Genomic DNA, 22,860 nt, shown 5'->3' with positions numbered 1-22,860 from the left:
AAGCTGATGATGACCAAAATGCTCAACTTAAGACTTTAAAAACTGGACACTGCAAACGTTTGGGTGACATTATCATAGCTGCATGTGTCTTTTATATATAGCTGTGGTCACTAGCTGCTCTCTCACTGTGTGATAAAACAGAGCAGTGCTAGCAGCCGAGATCAAGCCTGTTGATTAGCAACTTTTTTTAAAGAAATTTGGTAAAGAGCTACAAAAACAGACTGAATCTAGAAACAAAGTGACTCAAGTGTGATGCTCACCTGTGAGCGAGAAGGACTTCAGGCACTCAAGCTGAGCTGATATGCATTTCCACATTTAAATAAGCAAATAAATAGGCAAATGCATCCCTACCCATGCCTAACATCTGCCTTTAACCACGTCTTATTACATGAGCAGAACTTCCTACAAGCAACTAACCACAGATATTAGTAGAGCCTGAGCGATATACTGGTGGGGCCGATGTTAGCTATCTGACGATTATATTGGTATCTACATTTATAATACGTCATACATTAAAATTGAAAAGTAAGCAAGAGATGGGAGAACCAGAAGTTGTCTGCATATGCTTGTGCAACATCCCAGCTGGAAACATGCATGAGTGGGCTGCTACCAACACAACAGCCAGCTGATCCTTACAGAGTTGGGCAGGAAAGTAGCGTCCATGACTTGCTGTGACAGAAAGACTCATAAATAACCTCACATAACAAATATTATGTAAATCTCTTTATGTTTGGTGTGTCTGAAAGACGTAGATAGATCTTATTTTTAAATGCACAAATATCTGCACTGGTCCTATAAATTCAACATCAATCGGGCTCTGATTTAACACAAAGGGAAGGCAATGTGGAAGTGCCTTAGACCTGCATTCTTAACGCCCACAGGGAGGGTGAAAACTGTGGTTCTGAAATCAATGCCCTGACCTCTGTAACAACTTTACAGGTGAGTTTACAGGTTCGGTGGTTCGTGTCATGTCACAGTGAATGAAAAATGTAGTTGATTTAGTCATTTTCAAGTTTCAGACAGAAACATGATCCACAACTGCGTCTTCACGTCCAGTTTCAAAATACCAAGACGGGCAAAATGTGGTGTTTGAGGTTTCATGTGACTTCATAAAACAATGGGTGATGGCTGTAGCCATCGTTTGTACCATTAATGCATCATAGCCATTACTGTACTAACCAGGAAGTTCAATGAGGAAAACCACAGAATGAAGCTTGAAAAAGTCTCCATGAAAAGGACGCAGAGATTTCAGACACAAACTCCAAACTAATTCTGCACAAACACAGATCAGTTCAAACCTCAGTTTTTCTTCTGAGGGGATGAAAACACACTAAATGACAAACAGACCACATCATCATAAAGTAATTATTCTGATATACTTCGGTGATCGTGGCTCAAGAGTTGGGAGTTCGCCTTGTAATCGGAAGGTTGCTGGTTCGAGCCCCGGCTTGGACAGTCTCGGTCGTTGTGTCCTTGGGCGAGACACTTCACCCGTTGCCTACTGGTGGTGGTCAGAGGCGCCAGTGTCCGGCAGCCTCGCCTCTGTCAATGTGCCCCAGGGTGGCTGTGGCTACAATGTAGCTTACCATCACCAGTGTGTGAATGGGTGGATGACTGGTTGTGTAAAGCGCTTTGGGGTCTTTAGGGACTAGTAAAGCGCTATATAAATACAGGCCATTTACCATTTATATACTTCCAGTTCACCAATTTCCTGTACATCTCTGTAGATGACATCTTAGCATGCTTACTGGGCTTTAATGGTTCCACGAGGGTATCACTGAACTATGGAAGCATTTGAATCTATTGATTCGAGTGTGAATCTGTGTGTTTTCAGAACTGGCACAAAGGATGTTTCCACTGCGAAGTTTGCAAGATGACGCTGAACATGAAGAACTACAAAGGCTATGATAAGAAACCCTACTGCAACGCGTGAGTCCCGAGTCTCTCTCTCTCTGTACATTATAAATAACTTCAAATACTCTCCAACGTTTTGCATGTTGTACTGCATAATGACAGGTTTGCAGAGTGCTTATCTAACCTTGCCTTGACTCAAGTGTGACGATTATACGTCCACGAACGTTGTGCGAGTATAAACAGCATCGCCTGGCTGTAGCTGCTGTGTTATTATCTGCAGGCGGCTCATATCTGTGTGGTGATGCTTCCAGGTTTTTATAGCAGCGGTGGTTTCAGTTTTTGGTTGGTTTCAGTGGTTTTGGTTGCGAGCCCAGCCCAACTTCACTCCATCACTGTTGCTTCTCCCACAGAGCATTTCACTTTTCTGTTAGCATGTTCTGCTTGTTATGATCTGTGCAGATTGAGACACAACACTGCTGTTTGTTGCCAGTAGAGGATACTTACTGTGCGCTGCCAGACCTTCACAGACGAGATTACAAACTCTCCAAGGATTCAAGACTTGGATCTGCATTTGATGGATGATGGGAGTAAATTACAGCTTGTGCTGCAGACCTTGTTGTAGTATCTTATTGGGAGGTTGTGCCTTTGACCTTTGACCCTGTTACTGTTAGTTGTTCAATGATCTGAGTGTCTGTCCTTGTTGCAGATTGCTCTAACAAACAGCATCGACCAGTAAAATAAGAATGCAACACTCCATTTATTCGCTCAGCTGTTGTCTACTGCTTCCTGCTAAATGTGCAGCTGTTTGGTGTTTTTTGTTTAAACTGTTGACAGTTAAACAGATTCCAAAGTAGATTAAGGAGACGAGACTTTCCTCAATCAGGACGGACTAGTGCTTGAAGCTCTGAGCTCAACTTTTCAGTGAAAATGCTGAGGATGTCACATTTCTGAATTAAAGAGTAGTAGTGGACTATTACTGGTTACATACCGAGGGTTCAGAGACGTTGTGCGGCTTCTTATATGTTGCCAGCAGAAATGCTGAAGTTAGCTGCAGGTTTTTTTGAATTCGACTTCCAGGCTGTTAAACTCAACACACTCATCAGCTGTTATAAGTGTTTTATGTTTGTTGTTGCAGAGAGCATTGTTTACGGTGTAATCACGCCTGAGACTACACCGTAGACCTTTGATGCATTTGAACAGGTCATGGTGGTGACCTGATGACACGGCGTCTCTCTTTCTTCCAATAAGCCAGATGTGCACTGGTACCACTGCTGTTGGCATACAGTCTTTTTAACTACACATTGCAACAATTAACATCTATTAAAGCAGAAAACTAGAAAACTCTCCACAGGTTTGTCAATTTTAATACTTTCTGTAATCGTGATAATTTAATAACAGTCAAGTTAAAAGTTTCCAAGTAGGAGAATAAACAAGAAAACCCCTCAGATGTATTAATGTACAAGAGCAGGTAAATATTTGGACGATGTCCAGAAGATTTTGAGTGATGTTGCCAACTCATTCATTTGTTGTATTACAGTGTAACCATTAGTTACTGTCCTTGCAGACTTTACTAAACTAGTAAGAAAAGCTTTTAGCAGAAAACAACAAGAACCTGGTTGATGCATTTATATAGTGGAAGCAGGTATCAGTGTGTTTGTAGCAAAGTCTCTGAAATGAGCTGAATATTTGTAGGAGCTTTATCAGAAAGTTATCTTTTGAATGGCAGCCAGCTGTGAAGAGAACAAGTACACTTTGTCCACCGCATCGACTTACTGGCCTCACACACAAACACACAACAGGGCTTAAAGTCAGAGGCATTAAATCGACCTTTGACTGTGGTTAAAAATATGTTTCCTGGTGTTGACCTGGTCAGTGTTTCCTCCTGTAAACAAACAGCACTTTAAGCTTAAAAGGGACTCAGAGCGATAACACTGGTGGCTTTTTCACTCAGACGTCTTACTCTATGAAAGTGTTTCATCTTTGGGGTGGGTGGTATCCTTCTGTTTTTCATGGCCTCATCCCTTCCTGACACTCTGTGGTACAATTCTGTCACAGCATTTGTGTTAAAAATACGTTAAAGCTTAGATACTCGTGACTTAAGTCGTTGTAGTGCAATCAGATAACCACATAAACAGAAATATCAGGTGGCTGATCCAATTATTGTTGTATGAGTAATGTACAACACTGAGTAACAGCATGGTTAAGGAGCTCCAGGCTCTGTCCATGCTAACGTCTCCATGTTGTAAACGAGTGTGACAGACAACATCTGGTAAAACCAGCATGGTTTGGCAGTATTTTCTTCCATGAAAAGTCATTTGTGTGCAAGCTGTGCATGCAAATATCTTCTAAACACTTCATGAGTACAGAGAAACACCCAGAGCTAAAAATTCAAGTGTCAAAAACTGCAGTTCCTGCAGGCACCACTTGAGGTGCACTCTTAAAACGAATCAGTTCCTGTAGACTCACATGTTACAATGTCAAAGAGACACTCTGGTTTTGCCCTCTGTGGGTTGTTTCCCCTCAAAACCACTGTGTCAGGTGGATGTTTTACAGCTGGGCCCCTGGATAACTGGATTAGGGACACGGCTGCATTGATTAACAGGCGTCCCTGCCCAGGCAGCTTCTGGTCTTTAAACAGGGCCTTCTCAGTTATGTGTGGGTGTGCTGCTGGTGTCTTTTGGAGAATTTTAATGGACTCACTAACAACATGACTTGCTGTGACGTCGGGCTAGCGATTTTGCGAGCCCTGCACCTGAATCAAATGTTTAGTTCATTACCAGGTCTCTGGAGAACCTCAAGACATGTTGAGGGGGTCATTTAGCCATTTAAATCAGCTGTGTTGGATGAAGCACACATCTAAAACCTGCAGGACACCGGCCCTCGAGGCCTGGAGTTTGATGCCTTTGGGCTCGGGGATCAAGGACGTAGCAATAGTGTCCCATAGTGGGGCACTAAATCTGCCAATCAAAAGAAAAATGTTCGCTGGTTCACCTTTTGTTTTTTATCTTGTTAGTTAAGTGGTTGTTGCTTTCACAGCTGAGGCTGCTCTGTAGTCAAACGCAGTAAATAATGTCAGTTCAGGGTCCTTGTCTTTATTTTATTACAGTACTGAAAATGATGGCCTTGGGATTTCTAAATACCCTGGTATACCATTATCTCATGATAGCCCCCATGTCTACTCACCATCAACTGAAATGAGATTTACAAATACTGTGTCACTTGCTAAATGAGAATGACTCACACTTGTTTTCTACAAGCACCTTTAAGCTGTTTTTGCCTCTTAAGTTTCTGCTGCACAAAAAGCCAAGTCTATGTTTTGTGTCATATAACTTGTATGCATAGAGTTTAACCACTGCCTGTAACATTGTGTGTTAATTTAGGTCAGCCCTCACTCCACTTTCACACACCCTAATGGCTTTAGTGTGTGTTTTTCCCATAAAACACATTAGAGTGTGTTTGCTCTCTGCTGAAGAAAGTCACAGCAGGTCAGTCATTAAATTGGTCCACTTACCACGGCAGCTTTAAAGTCGTACATATATCTGAGGTTTCATGTTATCGTTCCACATTCGGTGCTTTTGGTATTTTAATTAGAAAGAACTTAACTCACAATCATACATTTCACCTCTCCTGGCCTGGGAGGACCTTTCAGACTATGGGAACAAACACATGAGAATGATTTCTGGCCTAAGTGGAAAGAAAAGTTGATTTTTTTAGTAATTTTACCAAGTTAAAACATTTGATATGACATAGAAACCCAGACCATAATACCTGTAAAATGTTTACCTTTAGATCTACCATATATGTACAGTTAGTAATAGAAACTTTAGACTACAAGCAACATGCAACCATACATCAAACTCTATCGGCTTTATCTACCTCACATCCATGTGGACGTAGCCCAAGTCCAAGTCTGATTATTGAGCAAATACATCTCTCTTAATCTTTATAACTGTTCATTCTTGTGCTTAGATTCTACCATCAAATATCACTAAGCTTCTACTTGGATAATGGTTTCAGCCTGCAGACTGATTACCTGACAAGTGTTGGATCTGTCTGTATACATTCTGTTTTTCCCTTATTTGTACTTGAAGGTCCAAAGGACAGGATGTAAATCATTGCTGTGGCATAGTTATCTCCATCCATCAGGGTGGGACAGTCAGGACACGCTGCCAGTCCATCACACGGCTGTTATTTCATAAACGATTAATGACTAGAAGAGTTTGAAAATGATGCCCACAGCACTCCAAGCAACGGTCCTCCCTCCAATAAAAGGAACATTTTGTTTTCATTTACAACCATGAACAGTATTTTCATTTTGGAGATGATTTGCATTTTTTGTTTTCCAAAGCAAAGCAATTTATGATTTTTTTATAGGATATATTCAATTAAGTTCATTTTTTGCAAAATGTCTTACTCTGTTGATGTCATATGTAATGATGTACATCATTTGTTTCCAAGGTTTTAATCAAAATGCATAAAAATTAACAATGTTGGATACCAACAGATAGTTCCACTAAAGAAGCTGCTTTAAATGCATTAAATCATTGCTCATTTTGAGGCTTGTCATTAACATATGGTACGATTGTTGTTAATGTTTCATTTAATGTGATCAGATCTAATAAACTTATTATCAACTGTCTCCTGATGGGAGGGAAAAAGCAAAAAGTCAAAGAGAACTCACAAGAAAAAGCCAGGTGTCTGTTTGTGTAAAGGTTTAAGTATTAACAGGTCATGTGACAGAGACTCGTGTAGTGATCAATGAGTCCCAGTCAGCATGTAATGTCCAGGGTTGTTGTTACAAAGTAAATAAAACCATTGCTTCTGTGTGGTGTATGGGGCACAAAAACAAGCTCCGTCTCTCAGCACAAAGTCTCAAAACATGGTAACTTCAACTTTTGTATTAATTTTGTCTTTAAATGCAGGAAAAATCAAACATTTATAACTGCAGCCTAAAAATATACAGAGTTCCTGCAAAAGTCTTAACCTCCTAAGACCTGAACTCTTCCACTGCATGCATCTTTCATTTCTCTTTGCTATTTGGGCTGATTGGGGCCTGATGACTATAAAAACAAAGAATTACCAGATTTTTTTTACCTTATTTTTGTTTTTAAGAACAATAAGAGCCACATATGAGGATATTCGTTTAAAATTTTGATAGAACAGTAGCAGGATAATATCCTCGTAAGTGGATATCAGGCCCTTGTAGAGCAAAATTTAGTATTTTGGTCTAAATAAGCCAAAATGTGATGTCCACATATGTGGGCGCAGGTCCTAGGAGGTTAATGGTGGAAAAAGATGAAGGAGCCATATTTCCCTTTCTTGCCAGTTTTTTGAGTCGCTGTGTGTGATTAGTTCCTTCCACTGCTGCCTGGCCTGCTGTCTCTGTCTGTTTGTTACTCTGTTAGGTTTGTTTACTGTGCAGAGAGTGGCTGCAGACTTCCTGCAGGGAGTTCTTACTCATCAGTGAGAGTTTTGCTTTTGTACCTCACTGTTACATATAGCATCAGTGTACAAACCAGCATCCTGTAATTACAGCGTCTCTGTGAGGCTGCGACTCTGACGCGCCTTGTTTTTAGTGCTGCCGTATATAACTGCTGTCTATTGTGCAAAAGCCCGGCAGCCATGTTTTTCTTGGCTGCTTGTGTCATCCCTCACCATTGTTGAGCTGTGGCTGAAGTCAACACTATAGTGACAACAATAACATCTGAATTGATGGCCTCATTTCTTATTTTTAGCTTTTTTCTATCACTCATTTAATTCTTGATGTTCTTTGCAAAGTAGCAGGTTTGATCATTAAAATGAGTTAAATCTAGACTTCCTTATTGAAGTATTTAAATGGAGGAAATGGAATAAATGCTAGTTTTTAACTTTAGACTTTAAAGTGGGTACAGAGAGTATTTATAGTCAGTGGCAATGCTGAGTCCTGACCAGGGTTTTAATAGTTTTGCAATTTTCATTAGTTTTTATTTTTATTTAGTTTTGACTTCAGATTTTCAATTTTATATCAGTTTTGATTAGTTTTTACCAATTGTTTGCTAGTTTAGTTTTTATTTTTTTGAAAATCCTTAGTTTCAGTTTAGTTTTGATTAGTTTCAGTTATAGTTTTAGTTGTTTGCAATAATTAAGTGCAACAAAATCCCAGTTTCATCATATCAGTCATTCTCTTCTGCTTATCCTTGGGTATGTTGCTATTCCAGCTACCATACCCTGCACCCTGGACAGGTCGCCTGTCTGTCGCAGGGCTAACACGCAGAGATAGACAACTCACATTCCCACCCATGGGTTCTTTAAATAAATAAATAAATACATAAATAAATAAAGGCAGATGAACAACCATTGATACCAGGCAACTATAAAATGTATATCTTGGCCCCAATGAGACTATTAACTCTTGCAGCACTGGGTGTTTGTAATTTTGGTTCAAGTGAATTGATAAACTTTTTGAAGGCAATTGACTCACACAGTTATGTAGATGTCCACGTCCTGTTGTCTCGGGATGCATCACGCTGCCTTGCCTGGGGTTAGCTTCTGTTTCTGGGGATGAGGGTTGAGTGTGCTCCCTTACCTTCTCAAGGTAAGCTAGGTTAGCCTTCTTGTGTGAGCTTTTCAAGTGCACTTTAAGGTTTGTGGGATTTCTTCCCCTTTAGAAATGTCCCTCGTAATTTGTCTCTTCCCACTACAAGACACTTGTTTTATCCAAAACACAGTCATATTCAAAGTAATCCCAAATTGGACTCTGGCGCTTTCTCCCGACTTTTCCTGACACGATTCTGCGCGTGGACGGAGCAGCGACACAGACGACTCGACTAACGTACTGCCACCTGCTGGCATAATGAGACAGCAAGAAAAAAATCTGGAAACTAAACTTCATTTTGACTATTGTATGACACGCACACATCAATGAAAACTAACACATTTTTGCTATAAATTCAGTTAATTTTAGTTCGTTTTGTGAACACTCATTACAGTTTTAGTTTTCCTTTTTTTGTTTTTATTTTTATTCCCGTTAACGAAAATGTTTTTTCACTTCTAGTTTTCGTTATTTCGTTAGTTTTCGTTAACGATAATAACCTTGGTCCTGACAGTTTCTTTTAAGCACCCGTCTGCTCTTTGAGTTTGCACTTATTTTACAGTTTCTTCCATTAAATATCAGCTTCATTGCTATAAAACACTACAACAGTACCATAGCCTTAAAGGTTAAGTATTTTCTTCCCACCCTCACTGAAGCTTCCATCCACATGCAGTTTTGCAGCTTTTTTGCAAGACTAACCCAATCCCAGATAGGCTGTTAACTTGAAATGTGTGTCAGTAGTGCTATGGTCACTCTTCAGTGAGCTAATAAGGCTTTAATGCCAAGGATCCTGAGATTTTAATCACTGTATTGATACCAATTTTGGTCACCACCTCCTCAGAATCGTCACTGCTGCAATCCACAACAGTTGTGGCCGAAGGTTTTGGCAGTGGCACCAACACAAGCAAAAACTCACCAGTTCGTGGGTGAACTGAGTTAACTTTAATGTCATGATGCTTGGTGTAAAGGTTTAATAGGTTTCTTACATTAGATGTACATCTAGTGGAATTCTGTTGAAGCGTTTTATGAGTTGAATATTTTGCATGATTTCCAAATCTACAGATATTCAAATATGATGATACACATGACAAACATGAAAAACGCACATCATACATTGAATTGACAGTTTGGCTAATGTGAAAATATTTGTAGAAAAATGGATAATAATGTGAATGTGTGTGCTGCTGATGTGAGACAGTATGCACATTTAATCTGTATTACACAGGGATAAAGAGGCCACCGCTGAAAATTCTTTAACCTTCAACCTTGAATTGATGCACTATTGAAAAGAGTCCTTTTATGTGCTTTATTGACATCCTTGCTTCACCTGTCTAATTCAGACACATGGGATACTGTCAGGTGTGGATTGTTTGGCATTGATTGTTCACTTATCTGGGAGCCAAAGTGCAGGACACAACATTCAATAATAAGTCAGCCTTTTTTTTGCATCTGATGATAAAATAAATAAAGTTCAAATCTAAAGAATGTCTACAAAGACAAAAATATAAATGCAGAATCCAAAAACTCAAATATATTAATTAAGAATACCAAATTTCAACAAAAATCTCGGGACCATGACATATGTCCTTTTTAACATGGACAACGTTTATATTTAATTATTATTGGAGTATAAATAAAGATTCTTTATGTTAGACGTGAGGACAGACGCAACTGACCTCTTTTTCACTTTGGGGGGTAAACTAAAGGTCTGCGGATCTAACGACCATAGTCCCGTGCTTTCCAAAATCCTATCTACACTTCAAAAGGCGAGGGGGGCAACAAAAAAAAGAACAGGGGGGCAAGTAGGGACAAGGATTACAGAGGCACATGAGAGCCAAAACTCTAACAGGCAATGCCTACTGACTTCACTAATGGACTAATGCAACCAGAAACTAGCTTTCACAAGCAGTAATGCTGCAGAGAAACCTCAAGCTCTCGCCTCTCACACACAGGGCTCAGTGTTTTCTTCAGGCAAAGGCACACACGCATGGATTCCTGTGGCAGGTCATGGGTTGAGTTTTAATCTGTTGTGTCTGAACCAGGACAGCGTACGACCTCTGAGCTGTTTCATTAACGAGGCTCTGACACGCCGAACTTTGACCACTGTCTGCAGGGCCTGAGAGTCATCGTTTGTCAGCGTTGTCAGATTAAATTGTCTCTTTAATTCTCACATGCGCTACATGACAGATCATTAGCTTTATATGCAAGGTAATTAAATTTGCATGACTGCTGCTTTGGCTCAAATAGCCGTCTTTGCTTTAGATATTTAAAAAAACATCAGCAAGCAATTACACAAGAGGAAAGTTTGGTTTTTGCACAATTAAAACACAACACATTCTCTTATTTCTGTTCAAATGTGGAGATTTTTTGCTCTTTTTTGTTTATTAGTATCGGCAATAACCTTCAGGAAAAATACTGCAGTTCCTCTAATGGCCACTAGAGGCAGACTGCAAGAGTGAGTCAGTCAGTGAGACTGTACCCACGTAGCCACCATGAACCAGACCTGGGATCATGTTAAATGAGACAATGTAAACATGGAGAACATGGAGTGTCGAGTTATAGGCTGATGCTCACTGTAACAAGTTGCATTCATAAATTGTAGCAGCATAACGCACAAATTCAGGTACCTGCTAATTAGCACTACACAACACTTTCTTTCTTCTTTTTTTTTAACAAATTCAACACAAAGTAATTTGTTATGTTTAAGTAAAAGTCTGTTATGAGACCTGATTGCTTTTACAGTCTTATTTTCAGACTCAGTATTGACCGTCTCTCCTCTTAGGACATTTTATTTCTGACCATAAATGTATTCTTTTAATGAATCTTCTGATTTGAATCGTCTTACTGGACATCGTGTAATTACCACTTGCATTTTTTATAAAGCCTCTCTGCTATTTTTAATCTCAATGAATCTTATTTTTCTGAATAGAGGTGTAAGTTTCACGGTGCATCTTTCTAATCATCACTGTTTTAATCACATAATTTCATTTCATTAATATGGTATAGCATTTTGCATGTTTTGTTCTTGAAAAGTGCCACATACATGTACTACTTACTATGTAAAATATCAGAATTTCTTTTTACTAAAATTGGAGCACAAACTTTTTGGAAGGTTTATTTGTGTTATTTGTCCAAATATTCCTTTTAAGATGTAGCGGTCGAGTTCAGGGAAGTTATAAGGTCTCAGCTTGATTGGCTGTAGCTTCCTGTGTTGGTGTCCAGCTGTCAGTATAAATGGCTGTAGTTCAGAACTATTGTTGTGAAGGGGAAACTTTCCACAGAGACCAAAACCATTTCTGTAGCAGCCATAAACATGAACATTTTAAAAATAGGGCTTGAACAAAACTGCAGACTCTATGTTAAACTGTTGAATTTTACTTTGCCTCAAATATTCATTTCTGGCTCAGAAAAAAATGAACTTAGAACAACCAGCAGGCTCTCACCTGTTTGCTGAGTTATATTCAGTATTTACCTTTCTGGTCGGGCAGTGTGTGTGTTGTCTCAGGTGAAGATATATTTTACACCCTCAATGTTTTGAGTCAATCTCAGATTATATCGCAGTTGATTAAAGACCAAATTAGTGACGCGCTTCCAGGATTTCCTGCACATCGCAGCAGAAAATTAAAGACCAAATTAGTGACGCGCTTCCAGGATTTCCTGCACATCGCAGCAGAAACAGTCCGCTGACTGTGTTTGTGGGAGGAATCTTCCTGCTTGAGATATTTCTGTTTAATTAAATGATCCTTTATGCAAATTAGTATTAATCAAAGCTGGTTATGTAACACTGCACACCAGCTGCTCCTTTGAACAAGAAGACACATGGAACAGATCACACTGAAGTCCCAACGACTCTCATCCACTCTCGTCCTCTCATCAGTGTTTCTGATCTGTGCATGTATTTAATGTAAACATTAGTCAAATTATTCTCCGTGTGTGCATCTTAACAGTCTTTTATCAGCTCAGATAATTGTGGTTAAGACTGTGTGGTTATGTAATGCAACTGCCCACATAACCCACATACTCCAGTCTTATTGTGCTCCTCACAGCGCAGAGAGAAAACACTGTTCGTTTCTGTCTCTGCTTCACCGAGGCGATGGAAATGAAAGTAAAACGGAGACAACTTCTGTTTAATTCATGCATCTTATTCAGCACAGCCGAGTTTACAGAGTAAGCAGGTAGATGATGAGCATCTCCTCCAGGTGTTTGTGCAGAAATCAGTCACAGAAGGAAATGCTTCCTTTAAGATCTATTAAAAGCTTCACTGCTCTGTTTTTAGATGTTTGTGCATTATTAATTTTGAATTTGAGTGCAGGAGCAGAGACGTGCACCACAGATTACAAGAGTTAAATAACTGTTGGAAGTGGGGAGTTTTCAAAAGAGTGAACGGCGTAAACACATGAATGGGGCAAATAACGACTGACATCTAATAATGTTATTTGTGCAAAAGCTTCGCACTGACTCACTGAACACAGGCTGAAGATTATGTTTTTTAATCATATATTTAAGATTTTTAACTGACTGCCTGAACAGATTGTTGTGAACAAGCAAGCTGATTTTACTCATAATAATACTGCTACTAATAAAAATAATGATAATACATGGGCGCCTTTAAAACCCTCAAGGTCACCTTACAATAGTACAATAACAGTAGCAATATAATAAAACAAAGCAAAATAAAATTATACATAAGGTTAAAAAAGCTGTAGCAGTTTAGTTGAGTATCGAGTAATTTGTCTGCATCAGTACGTGAAAACAAATCAGCAGGACATTCATCTCATGGAGGCATCGTGTCATTTTTTGGAACATAATGAAAAGTTGGCTATTGTCTGGTTAATTCCTTCTAATGTGGACAAACTGCAAGCTGTGTCATGCAGTAAACTGTACTCAGTGGATAAAGTTAAGCACAGTTACTTTAGCAGCTCACTGTATGAACAAATCATTTTCCGATTCATGCAGTGTAGTCAACTTACTACGGAGCCCCGCAGGGGACATGGGAGAAAAAAAAATTAAGGCGGACTTTTGCGAGATCTCGCAAAACTAACTCGGGATCTCGCAAAACTTTTGCGAGATCTCGCAAAACTAACTCGGGATCTCGCAAAACTTTTGCGAGATCTCGCAAAAGTTTTAGCCGCATTCTTCGGCCTTCGACCTCCGTTAACGGGAGGTCGAGACCTACTACAGCCGGGAGGAACACCGCTTTCCCGGCACATCGTGCCTCGACCTCCCGGTCGGCTTCGAGCTGGCGTCCGAAGAATGCTGCTAAAACTTTTGCGAGATCCGAGTTTGTTTTGCGAGATCTGGCAAAAGTCCGTCTTAATTTTTTTTTCTCTCATGTCCCCTGCGGGGCTCCATAACTTACACCTGGCTGGTTACGTTTTCATACAAATTGCTTTACGAGCTAATGTCATCCACGATACGACATGTGCAGTCTGGTCCTTTGGTATTTGGACAATGACAGTTGTTTGTAGTTTTGTAGATCTCTAGACTACCACGGATTTGAGATCAAACAGTGAAGATGCATGCCTCACTCTCTGGATGACACATGGTTTGCAGTCACAAACGTGAGCAGGTGGTAGGCGCTTTTTAAAATGATCCATGTAAGTGTTCCTGAAGTGCTTCCAGCTCCCACAGTGATGAGGCCCACTTTACAATCCAGGTGGAGGTGGTGAGGTCATGAAAGCATGTGGCTTCAAACCTACTGAACCACTTTATAAGTTTCTTTCTCACTTGGTATTTGGTTATGTTAACATATTAAAGTCCTTTAATGGGGTTTTAGTGGAACTATATTCACAATAAAAGCTTGGACAAAGAACCTTTGGAGTCACTGATGTTGGAAGAAAGTTCATCTGTTTCCTGTTTGCTCCATCATTACACAAACTTTCCAGCCTAACGAAACACAGGATGGACATACTTTTTTTCTTTTTACAGTATTTTTAGAATATTTTTCTCAATTTCTGTGCTTCTCTTGGGGTTTCTGCACAAATTCACAATACACATGAAAACAGGGCAGAGAGCTCAGTGTTGTGACACAAACTAACGAGTCTGTCGCTCGGAGAGAGAAGCAGAAGAGAGTGGGGAGAATAAATCCGACTGTGAGAAACAGAGACGTCAGTGCAGTTCATTGAGAGACGAAGCTGTTGAAAAGATATAACAAAACTTATGTAACCCTCCGTCTGATCTTTCATGGTTCGACCCGAGAGTCTGCCGAGACGGGACGAGGAGGGGAACGGCAGAGGAGAAGAGAGGCAGATACCGAGACAAAGACCGAGTTAGAGACAGTTTTAAGAAAATAAATCAATAGAAATGTGAAGGATTACTGGGGGCGACTGGGAGGCTCAGTGATCGCCATGAAATAAAATTAGAGGAAGAGAAAACAGAGGGATGAGCAACGGCTCTATTGAAGGCCGGCTGAGAACGTCACGCATGAACGAGTGAACAGAAAGACGAGGGACAGTGAAGAGAGATGAGTAGAGACAGTGTCCGGGTGCTAGAAGTGCTCCGGCTCTATAAACAGCCTTGTGATGAGATGGAGCTCTGAATGCATTGCAGTTTATGTTGTTGTTGTGCTTTCATCAGAAGCTGTGTCACGATACAAAGAGAGTAAAAAGCTCTCAGGAGGCTGAGTTAGACTCACTGTACGTTCTTTTTCTGCTCTTTTAAAATCGTAAATATCTTCCCTCTTATTTTTTTACATTTTTATTATATTATGTTTGTTTTCCTCGATCGTGGCTCAAGAGTTGGGAGTTCGCCTTGTAATCGGAAGGTTGTCGGTTCGAGCCCCGGCTTGGACAGTCTCGGTCATTGTGTCCTTGGGCAAGACACTTCACCCGTTGCCTACTGGTGGTGGTCAGAGGGCCCGGTGGCGCCAGTGTCCGGCAGCCTGTCTGTCAGTGCGCCCCAGGGTGGCTGTGGCTACAATGTAGCTTGCCATCAACAGTGTGTGAATGTGTGGATGTGTAAAGCACTTTGGGGTCCTTAGGGACTAGAAAAGCGCTATATAAATACAGGCCATTTACCATTTCCTCTTCCTTTTATCCCATCTCCTTTTGATTTATCTTCATCTTCCCAGATTTGTTCTTTTGTTTTTCATTTGCTGTCCAGCTTCTTTACATTTCATTCTTTTTACTCTTCCTGTTTCTTTTATTCCCTCGCTCCTCTCCTCTTTTCCTTCAGCATAATAAAGATGTAGTGTTAAAGCCACTGAGGACAGCGTGGTCTTTTGTCAGCTTCTTAATAAAGATATAAAACACCACCATTTGCTGACTGAGACTCATCTCCATGAACCAGAGACAAAGGTCCTGTCTACACAGCAGTATCACTTAATGACAGCGACGGGTTTTTTAAGTTTCTGCCATCGTCTGCAACTCTTAAACCAAAATTTGTGGCACAGATCGCTCCTCTGTGGGTGAAGGCAGAAGCAGGAGTTATGTTCCTGGAAACTAGAGTGGGTACTTTAATCTGGAAGATTATGATATTTATTGGTGGAGGGATGAACGATGGAAGCTGGTACAGGTTCTCACCAATGCATTTATTCTTAATCCTTGTTGTACCTGAGTCAGACAGAGTTTTGTTGTGAATTAAAAAAAGATTTTCCAAGGTGTCATTAGGTCGACCATAAAGAAAGTTGAGACTTCTTTTAGTTGCAAAAAGGCTTCAACTTGTTTTTAGTGAACTACAACAACCAGAGGGATGCACTACAAAGAACGTTCAACACAGCAAGACTTCTTTGTGTTAGCTGGAGACAGCAGGTAACACAACAGGCTGAACGTTCATGCACATAAAAACGGATGTTTCACACATGGCAGGACACCTGGTGACTGCAACCTTTTCCAATCAGAGACTCTATTAAATGCTGATGATAAAAAAAAAAAAATTTTAACTTACAGAATAATAATGGATTAGATTTATATAGCACTTTACAATGCTACTATTCATTCACTCTCGCGTTCACACACTGGTGGAGGCAAGCTACGGTTGTAGCCACAGCTGCCCTGGGGCAGACTGACAGAAGCGAGGCTGCCATATCGCGCCATCGGCCCCTCTGGCCAACACCAGTAGGCGGTAGGGTAAAGTGTCTTGCCCAAGGACACAACGACCAGGACAGAGAGCCCGGGGATCAAACCAGCAACCTTCCGGTTACAGATGCTCTTCCCAACCCCCTGAGCCACGGTCGCCCAAAAACGTAACACTGCATATAAAACAGTAAAATAAAGTTATTTCTGTCATGAACTCTGAAACTTTGAACTGGAAGGATTTAACTCTTTTCCCCTTTAATGACGAGTTTTGGTATTTCAGTATGCATCAATAGAGACGTGGTGTGAAGACCATTCAGATAGTTTCCAGGTTTTTCCAAGGGTAGCTGCATACAGTCAAAAGAGATCACCCTCACTGACTTCTGTTGCAAACCCAGTCATTTTGTTCTGAAATGTGACAGAAACCACTCGTTTTAGAAGAGAGCTCACAAGTTATTCCTCATCAGCTTTCAAAAGGGTAAAACGTTAAACATTAAAGGTTACTGTCACACAATAAAGGAGACATTTAGAGTGTTGTGGAGCGCAGTGGTTCCTGATCTTGGTGTTGATGCTGCTGGTGTTTGTGTTGGTGATGATATTATTATTGATAGTGCTAGTATGATGATGTTGCTGGTGATGTTAGTGGTGGAGGTAGTGTATGTGGTGTTGCTGTTGCTTCTAATGGCGGTAGTATTGATGTGATGGTAGTGGTGCTGTTAGTATTGATGATGTTGGTAATAATGCTATTAGTGGTGGCAGTGTGTGTCTTGTTGATGGTGGTAGCATTGATGTTATTGGTGATGAGAGTGTATGTGATGATGTTGTTGGGGATTTTGTTGGTGGTGGGAGTGTGTGTGGTGTTGGTGGTGGGAGTGTGTGTGGTGTTGGTGGTGGGAGTGTGTGTGATGTTGGTGGTGGTGATTTTGTTGGTGGTGGGAGTGTGTGTGGTGTTGGTGGTGGGAGTGTGTGTGGTGTTGGTGGTGGGAGTGTGTGTGGTGTAGGGCTGAACGATATATCGCATTTGCGATAATATCGCGACATGATCAAGTGCAATTTTCTAACCGCAAAGGCTGCGATTATACGCTGCGATTATACTCCGTTTACGTGACATGCGCGAGTAAAACATGTGATATGATCAAACGAGATTGTCTAACCACAGAGGCTGCACTCTGGTCACGTGACACGGGGAGCAAAGTTTTGAAACAGTCTACCGAGAGTGAACTAGCAAGCAAAGCTGTAGCCTACACAATGGCCTCAGGTTCAACAGAACCAGAGCCTGCGGGGATGCTAGTACCAAAGAGGAATGGAACATCAGCCGTGTGGGAATATTTTGGGTTTAAAACAGATGATGTCGCACAGAGTCAGGTACTGTGTAAAACCTGTCTTGGTAGAGTTTCTACATCTCGCGGAAACACTACGAATTTGTACCAGCACCTTAAGACTCGGCACAAAACAGAGTATGGTAGATGTATGGCTAAAAAATCTAGTAGTGTGCAGAATAAACCTAGTAACGTTACTCGGCAAGGATCACTGACCGAACTGTTTGACGGTGTTACGCCATATGAACGCACTTCAAAACGGCACGTGGAAATCACCAAAGCAGTAACCCACTGCATCGCGAAAGACATGATGCCCGTCAATACGGTGACCAAGCCTGGGTTCAATAATTTGGTAACTACACTGGATAAGAGGTACAGAATGCCCTCCCGCACGTATTTCAGTCAGACTGCAATACCCGAGCTACATATGCAATGTAGGCGGAGGGTCGCAGCGGAGTTAAAGGCTGTTGAGTTTTTTGCGGCGACAACAGACATGTGGTCAAGCCGTACAGCAGAGCCCTATCAAAGTCTGACGGTGCATTACATTACCGAAGACCTCCACCTCGAAGCTCGCAGCCTACAAACGGCCTACTTCCCCGAAGACCACACAGGGGAAAACATTGCTGCTGGCCTGAGAGAGGGGCTTGCGTGTTGGGATCTCCCTGAAGACAACCTTGTCTGCATAACGACGGACAACGCGTCAAATATGGTGAAAGCAGCACAGCTGAACGAATGGACCAGGCTCCAGTGTTTCGGACACAGATTACATCTTGCTATTGGTAAGTTACTGCCGTGAGAGAGAGAGAGAGAGAGAGAGAGAGAGAGTGTGTGCGTGTGCATGCATGTATGTGCGAGCCTGTGTATCACTCTCTCCTACAAACACACCACACTATTATTTATCTTGTTCTTTACTGCTGTTAATTCTAGATATGTTATGTCAACCCCACCCTGATGTACCCACCTCTTCTTATGTATTTTCTTTTTTGTTTTTGTCTTATGGTCTTATGTTCTTGTATGTCATGATGTATGTAACAATAGCTTTGGCAACACTGTTCCCATAGTCATGCTAATAAAGCAACTTTGAATTTGAGAGAGAGAGAGAGAAATGGTGAAACCTTGCATCATAACTGCAATTGTATGTCTAACACTAATTTTACTTTTTACTTTATTTTTTTTTCCCTCCAGAAAATGCAATCAAAGATGGTAGAGTATCAAGAGCAATTGGGCTGTGCAAGAAGTTGGTGGGGCACTTCTCGCACAGTTGGAAGAAAAAGGCAGCTCTCACTGAGGCACAGAAGGAGCTTAAGCTTCCTGAGCACTCTCTCATTACTGAGTGCCCTACAAGATGGGGGTCCAAAGAGAAAATGATTGCCAGAGTGCTGGAACAGATGAAAGCCATATCGCAGGTATTGACAGGTGACCGACATGCACGCTCCCTCATCCCAACCTGGCAGGATGCTGAAGTGTTGGAGTCCATTCATAAGGCACTGCATCCTCTCTCCGAATTTACTGATGCTCTTTCTGGAGAAGAGTATGTGAGCATCTCCTACCTCAAGCCAGTTCTCCATCTTCTGGCAACATCAGTCTTGGCTGAAGATGCTGCGGACACTGATCTGACTAGATCAATTAAAACCAAGGTCCTGGCATACCTCAACGACAAGTATAGTGACCTCAACACCCAGGAGCTTTTGGATGTTGCGTCGTTCATGGACCCTAGGTTCAAAACGCAATACATCAGCGCAGACAACCTTCCTGCCATTAAGGCCCGACTGAAGACAGAAATGGTGGAATCGGCTAGACGTACACATAATCAGGTAAATCCTTGAAAATTATATTTCCACAAACACATAATATTTAAAAATAAGCTAACTGCAAAACTAATGTCTCTCTTCCCATCTGGCAGGAGAAGAGGTCTCGCACTGAAACTGCTCAAAATTCTCCAAGTGCACAGGCCTCTGGGGGAAAGGCAAAGAAGACTATTGGTAGTCTTTTTAAAACCAGTGCGGCCTCATCAGCTTTGCCTCTGCCACTTGAAGATGTCGTGGAGGCAGAGTTGAATAGTTACCTGTTGACCCCTGTCATTGACGGAGAGGATGATCCCTTAGCCTGGTGGAAGGTGCACAACATTCACTTTCCACGACTGTGCAAGATGGCCCGCAAATATCTGTGTGTGCCAGCCACAAGTGCCCCCTCAGAGCGTCTGTTCAGCACTGGAGGGAATATAGTGACCTGCACTCGCTCATCCTTAAAGCCAGCAAAAGTAGATATGCTAGTCTTCCTAGCAAAAAACCTGTGAGCTAGGATGATTATGGCTAGCTGAGCCATACTCATTGTGCACTTTAGTTTGTGCTGTGTTGCTGTTACTTACTGCAGATAATCAAGATGTTCAGCCAGTTTTAATTTAAAGGCGTGTTTGTGTGTGTGTTTACACAATTGTTATTATGTTTGCACCTTATGTGTAATGTTACTGACTGCAGAGATCAGTAAGATGTGTGTATTTTTTATTTATTAGTTTTATTTATTTAATATTATTTTTTAATTGAATGACTGTCTAGTAGTTCACAGATGTCGAAAAACTGAGTGTGGTAAAGCCACTGATTTTGTTTATGTATATTTCTGCAATCTGCACATTGTACTGACTTTCATTTTAATGTTTACACCAGGGTTCCTTGTCAGCACTTTATGCTCAGATGTTTGTAAGCTAAAAATAAACTATTGTGTATGTTCAAATATACTGTTGTGATTGAAGAAGTTAAATAAAAATGTCAGTCATCAATTCATGCATCACCTCATGTCATCATAACAGAGGTCTGTCTTCCAGGAAAGAACAGTTTAAAATTAATGTAATATAGTATTGGCCATACTATATGATGTATTGCTTGTCTTTGTTTAATAATACAGAAGACAAAGACCTTAAAAAATAATCGCAATCGCAATATTGGGGCAAAAAAATCGCAATTAGATTATTTTCCATAATCGTTCAGCCCTAGTGTGGTGTTGGTGGTGGTGATTTTGTTGGTGGTGGGAGTGTGTGTGATGTTGGTGGTGGGAGTGTGTGTGGTGTTGGTGGTGGGAGTGTGTGTGGTGTTGGTGGTGGTGATTTTGTTGGTGGTGGGAGTGTGTGTGGTGTTGGTGGTGGGAGTGTGTGTGGTGTTGGTGGTGGTGATTTTGTTGGTGGTGGGAGTGTGTGTGGTGTTGGTGGTGGGAGTGTGTGTGGTGTTGGTGGTGGTGATTTTGTTGGTGGTGGGAGTGTGTGTGATGTTGGTGGTGGGAGTGTGTGTGATGTTGGTGGTGGGAGTGTGTGTGATGTTGGTGGTGGTGATTTTGTTGGTGGTGGTGATTTTGTTGGTGGTGGGAGTGTGTGTGGTGTTGGTGGTGGTGATTTTGTTGGTGGTGGGAGTGTGTGTGATGTTGTTGGTGGTGATTTTGTTGGTGGTGGGAGTGTGTGTGGTGTTGGTGGTGGGAGTGTGTGTGGTGTTGGTGGTGGGAGTGTGTGTGGTGTTGGTGGTGGGAGTGTGTGTGATGTTGTTGGTGGTGATTTTGTTGGTGGTGGGAGTGTGTGTGGTGTTGGTGTGTGTTGATATGTGATTTCTCCTAGAAAGAAAAGGCTAAAATCATCCATCATTAGTTCTTTTTTACATCTTCCTCTGTAGCCCTCAGTGTTAAACTCAGACTTCTGCTCATCTCAGCTGTGGATCTTCCCGGCAGGCTGCTATTAAATCTTCTGACTGATAGTATCTCTTACTTAAATAAGCGCAGCCTGAATAAATTCCCCTCATTTCTCATGGCCTTTTATCTGGGCCTGCCACCAACACAAAGCCATGAGGGGTGGTTAAATGGTGGCAATGAAGGTGAACTAATTAAACTGAAGTCGGCAGAAGCTACGGTTCAGCAGCTTTATCACTCCGCTGTAGGAGAGGATTCAGGTTAACTCTACTTAAATAGTGACACAATGGGGGAACTTTATGAAGCCAGCCTGTTGAAGTAATGGTAGTTTGTCAAAGCTGCTGGCCCATCACCTTTCCACATGATGTGTCCATCGGGTCGTGGCAGTTTTTTGAGTGACAACATTATCTGTTTCTGGGTCCTAATGCTCCTTTGGTTCCCAAAAGCCAACCAACATCGCTGACATTTAAACATCCTCCAAATATTCTTGAAGTTGAATTTCATATTTATGCAATTTATTATCTTATTTATGCAGATTTTTACTGAATAAAAGAATTGTGGAACCTTCCAAAGTGATTTTATTCAGAGCCAAAGACATTTCTGCCCAGGATGCCAAAAAAAGCCATTTAAAGATTTTTACTTTGTGGTTCATTTACACAACCATAAAGGATATTTTTATTATTCTAGTGATCATACATAACACCCCAAAAGTCCAACTCAGAGCCAAAAACGGCTGTTATATCGGCTGTTTAGTCTCCATACTTAACTAAATGAATATTGTCTCATTTAATCAACACTCAACACAGAACAAAAGTCTTAAATTGCATGTTGTGATCTTATTTCATCCAGGCATCAGTTTCAGCCTATACTCCTCAAATGTCTGAAGTAGGTGATACATCTTGTTGTGACACACGATCATAATCTGACATTCAGTTCGGTGCTCAGTTTAACTGTTAGATCTACAAAGATATAAACGATTGTGGGATCCACACAGAAAGACCCCGGCCTGTTGGTGGGGTTGCCTCACAGCAAGAAGGTCCTGAGTTCCTTCTTGCTGTGAGGCAACAGTGCTAACTGCTGTACCCCCATGCTCCTATGAATTTTATTTTGTTCATGCATCCTGATATTGACACTTTTGAGTTTCACAATTTTGAGGCCAAAAAAAAAACAGATAAATAAAAACAGCCTCGTCTCATGGGAGATGTTTGAAATACAGCAACTCTCCATGCCCGTCTTTATTCTTACTTCCACTTTCTACATTAGCGGTGAATTACTGCCTTACAGCAGTGAGTCAGTGACACTGATGCTTTCAAACATGCTCTAACAGCAGAACAATGTTGCATCGTTTTTCATCACTTTAGTAAAAAGCATGTCTGTTTCAGCCTGAAACTGGGAAGCTTTGGAAAACTGCCTTTTGCTTGTGATCATTTAATAGTTC

General features: G+C 41.1%; 1 protein-coding gene across 2 annotated transcripts in view; it reads left to right on the top strand.

Moving 5' to 3' along the window:
• LOC146625925 (LIM zinc-binding domain-containing Nebulette-like) overlaps positions 1-22,860 on the top strand; it is an 80,645-nt gene that overhangs the window by 27,977 nt on the left and 29,808 nt on the right. For both annotated transcript variants that reach the window (XR_014906514.1, XM_085363072.1), the window contains exon 2: positions 1,835-1,929. Coding sequence is in view for 1 of the 2 variants with exons in the window: in XM_085363072.1 (XP_085219198.1) it covers positions 1,835-1,929 (95 nt within the window). In the remaining variant the exon portion in view is untranslated. The remainder of the gene's footprint in view (positions 1-1,834; positions 1,930-22,860) is intronic.

The sequence above is a fragment of the Diplotaxodon limnothrissa genome, linkage group LG9 (assembly GCF_057381915.1).
Source record: "Diplotaxodon limnothrissa isolate DT_005_m linkage group LG9, D_limnothrissa_male_GT1.1, whole genome shotgun sequence".
NCBI lineage: Eukaryota > Metazoa > Chordata > Actinopteri > Cichliformes > Cichlidae > Diplotaxodon > Diplotaxodon limnothrissa.
The sequence above is the reverse complement of the archived record's forward strand: the minus strand, read 5'-3'. Positions and strand labels throughout refer to the sequence as shown.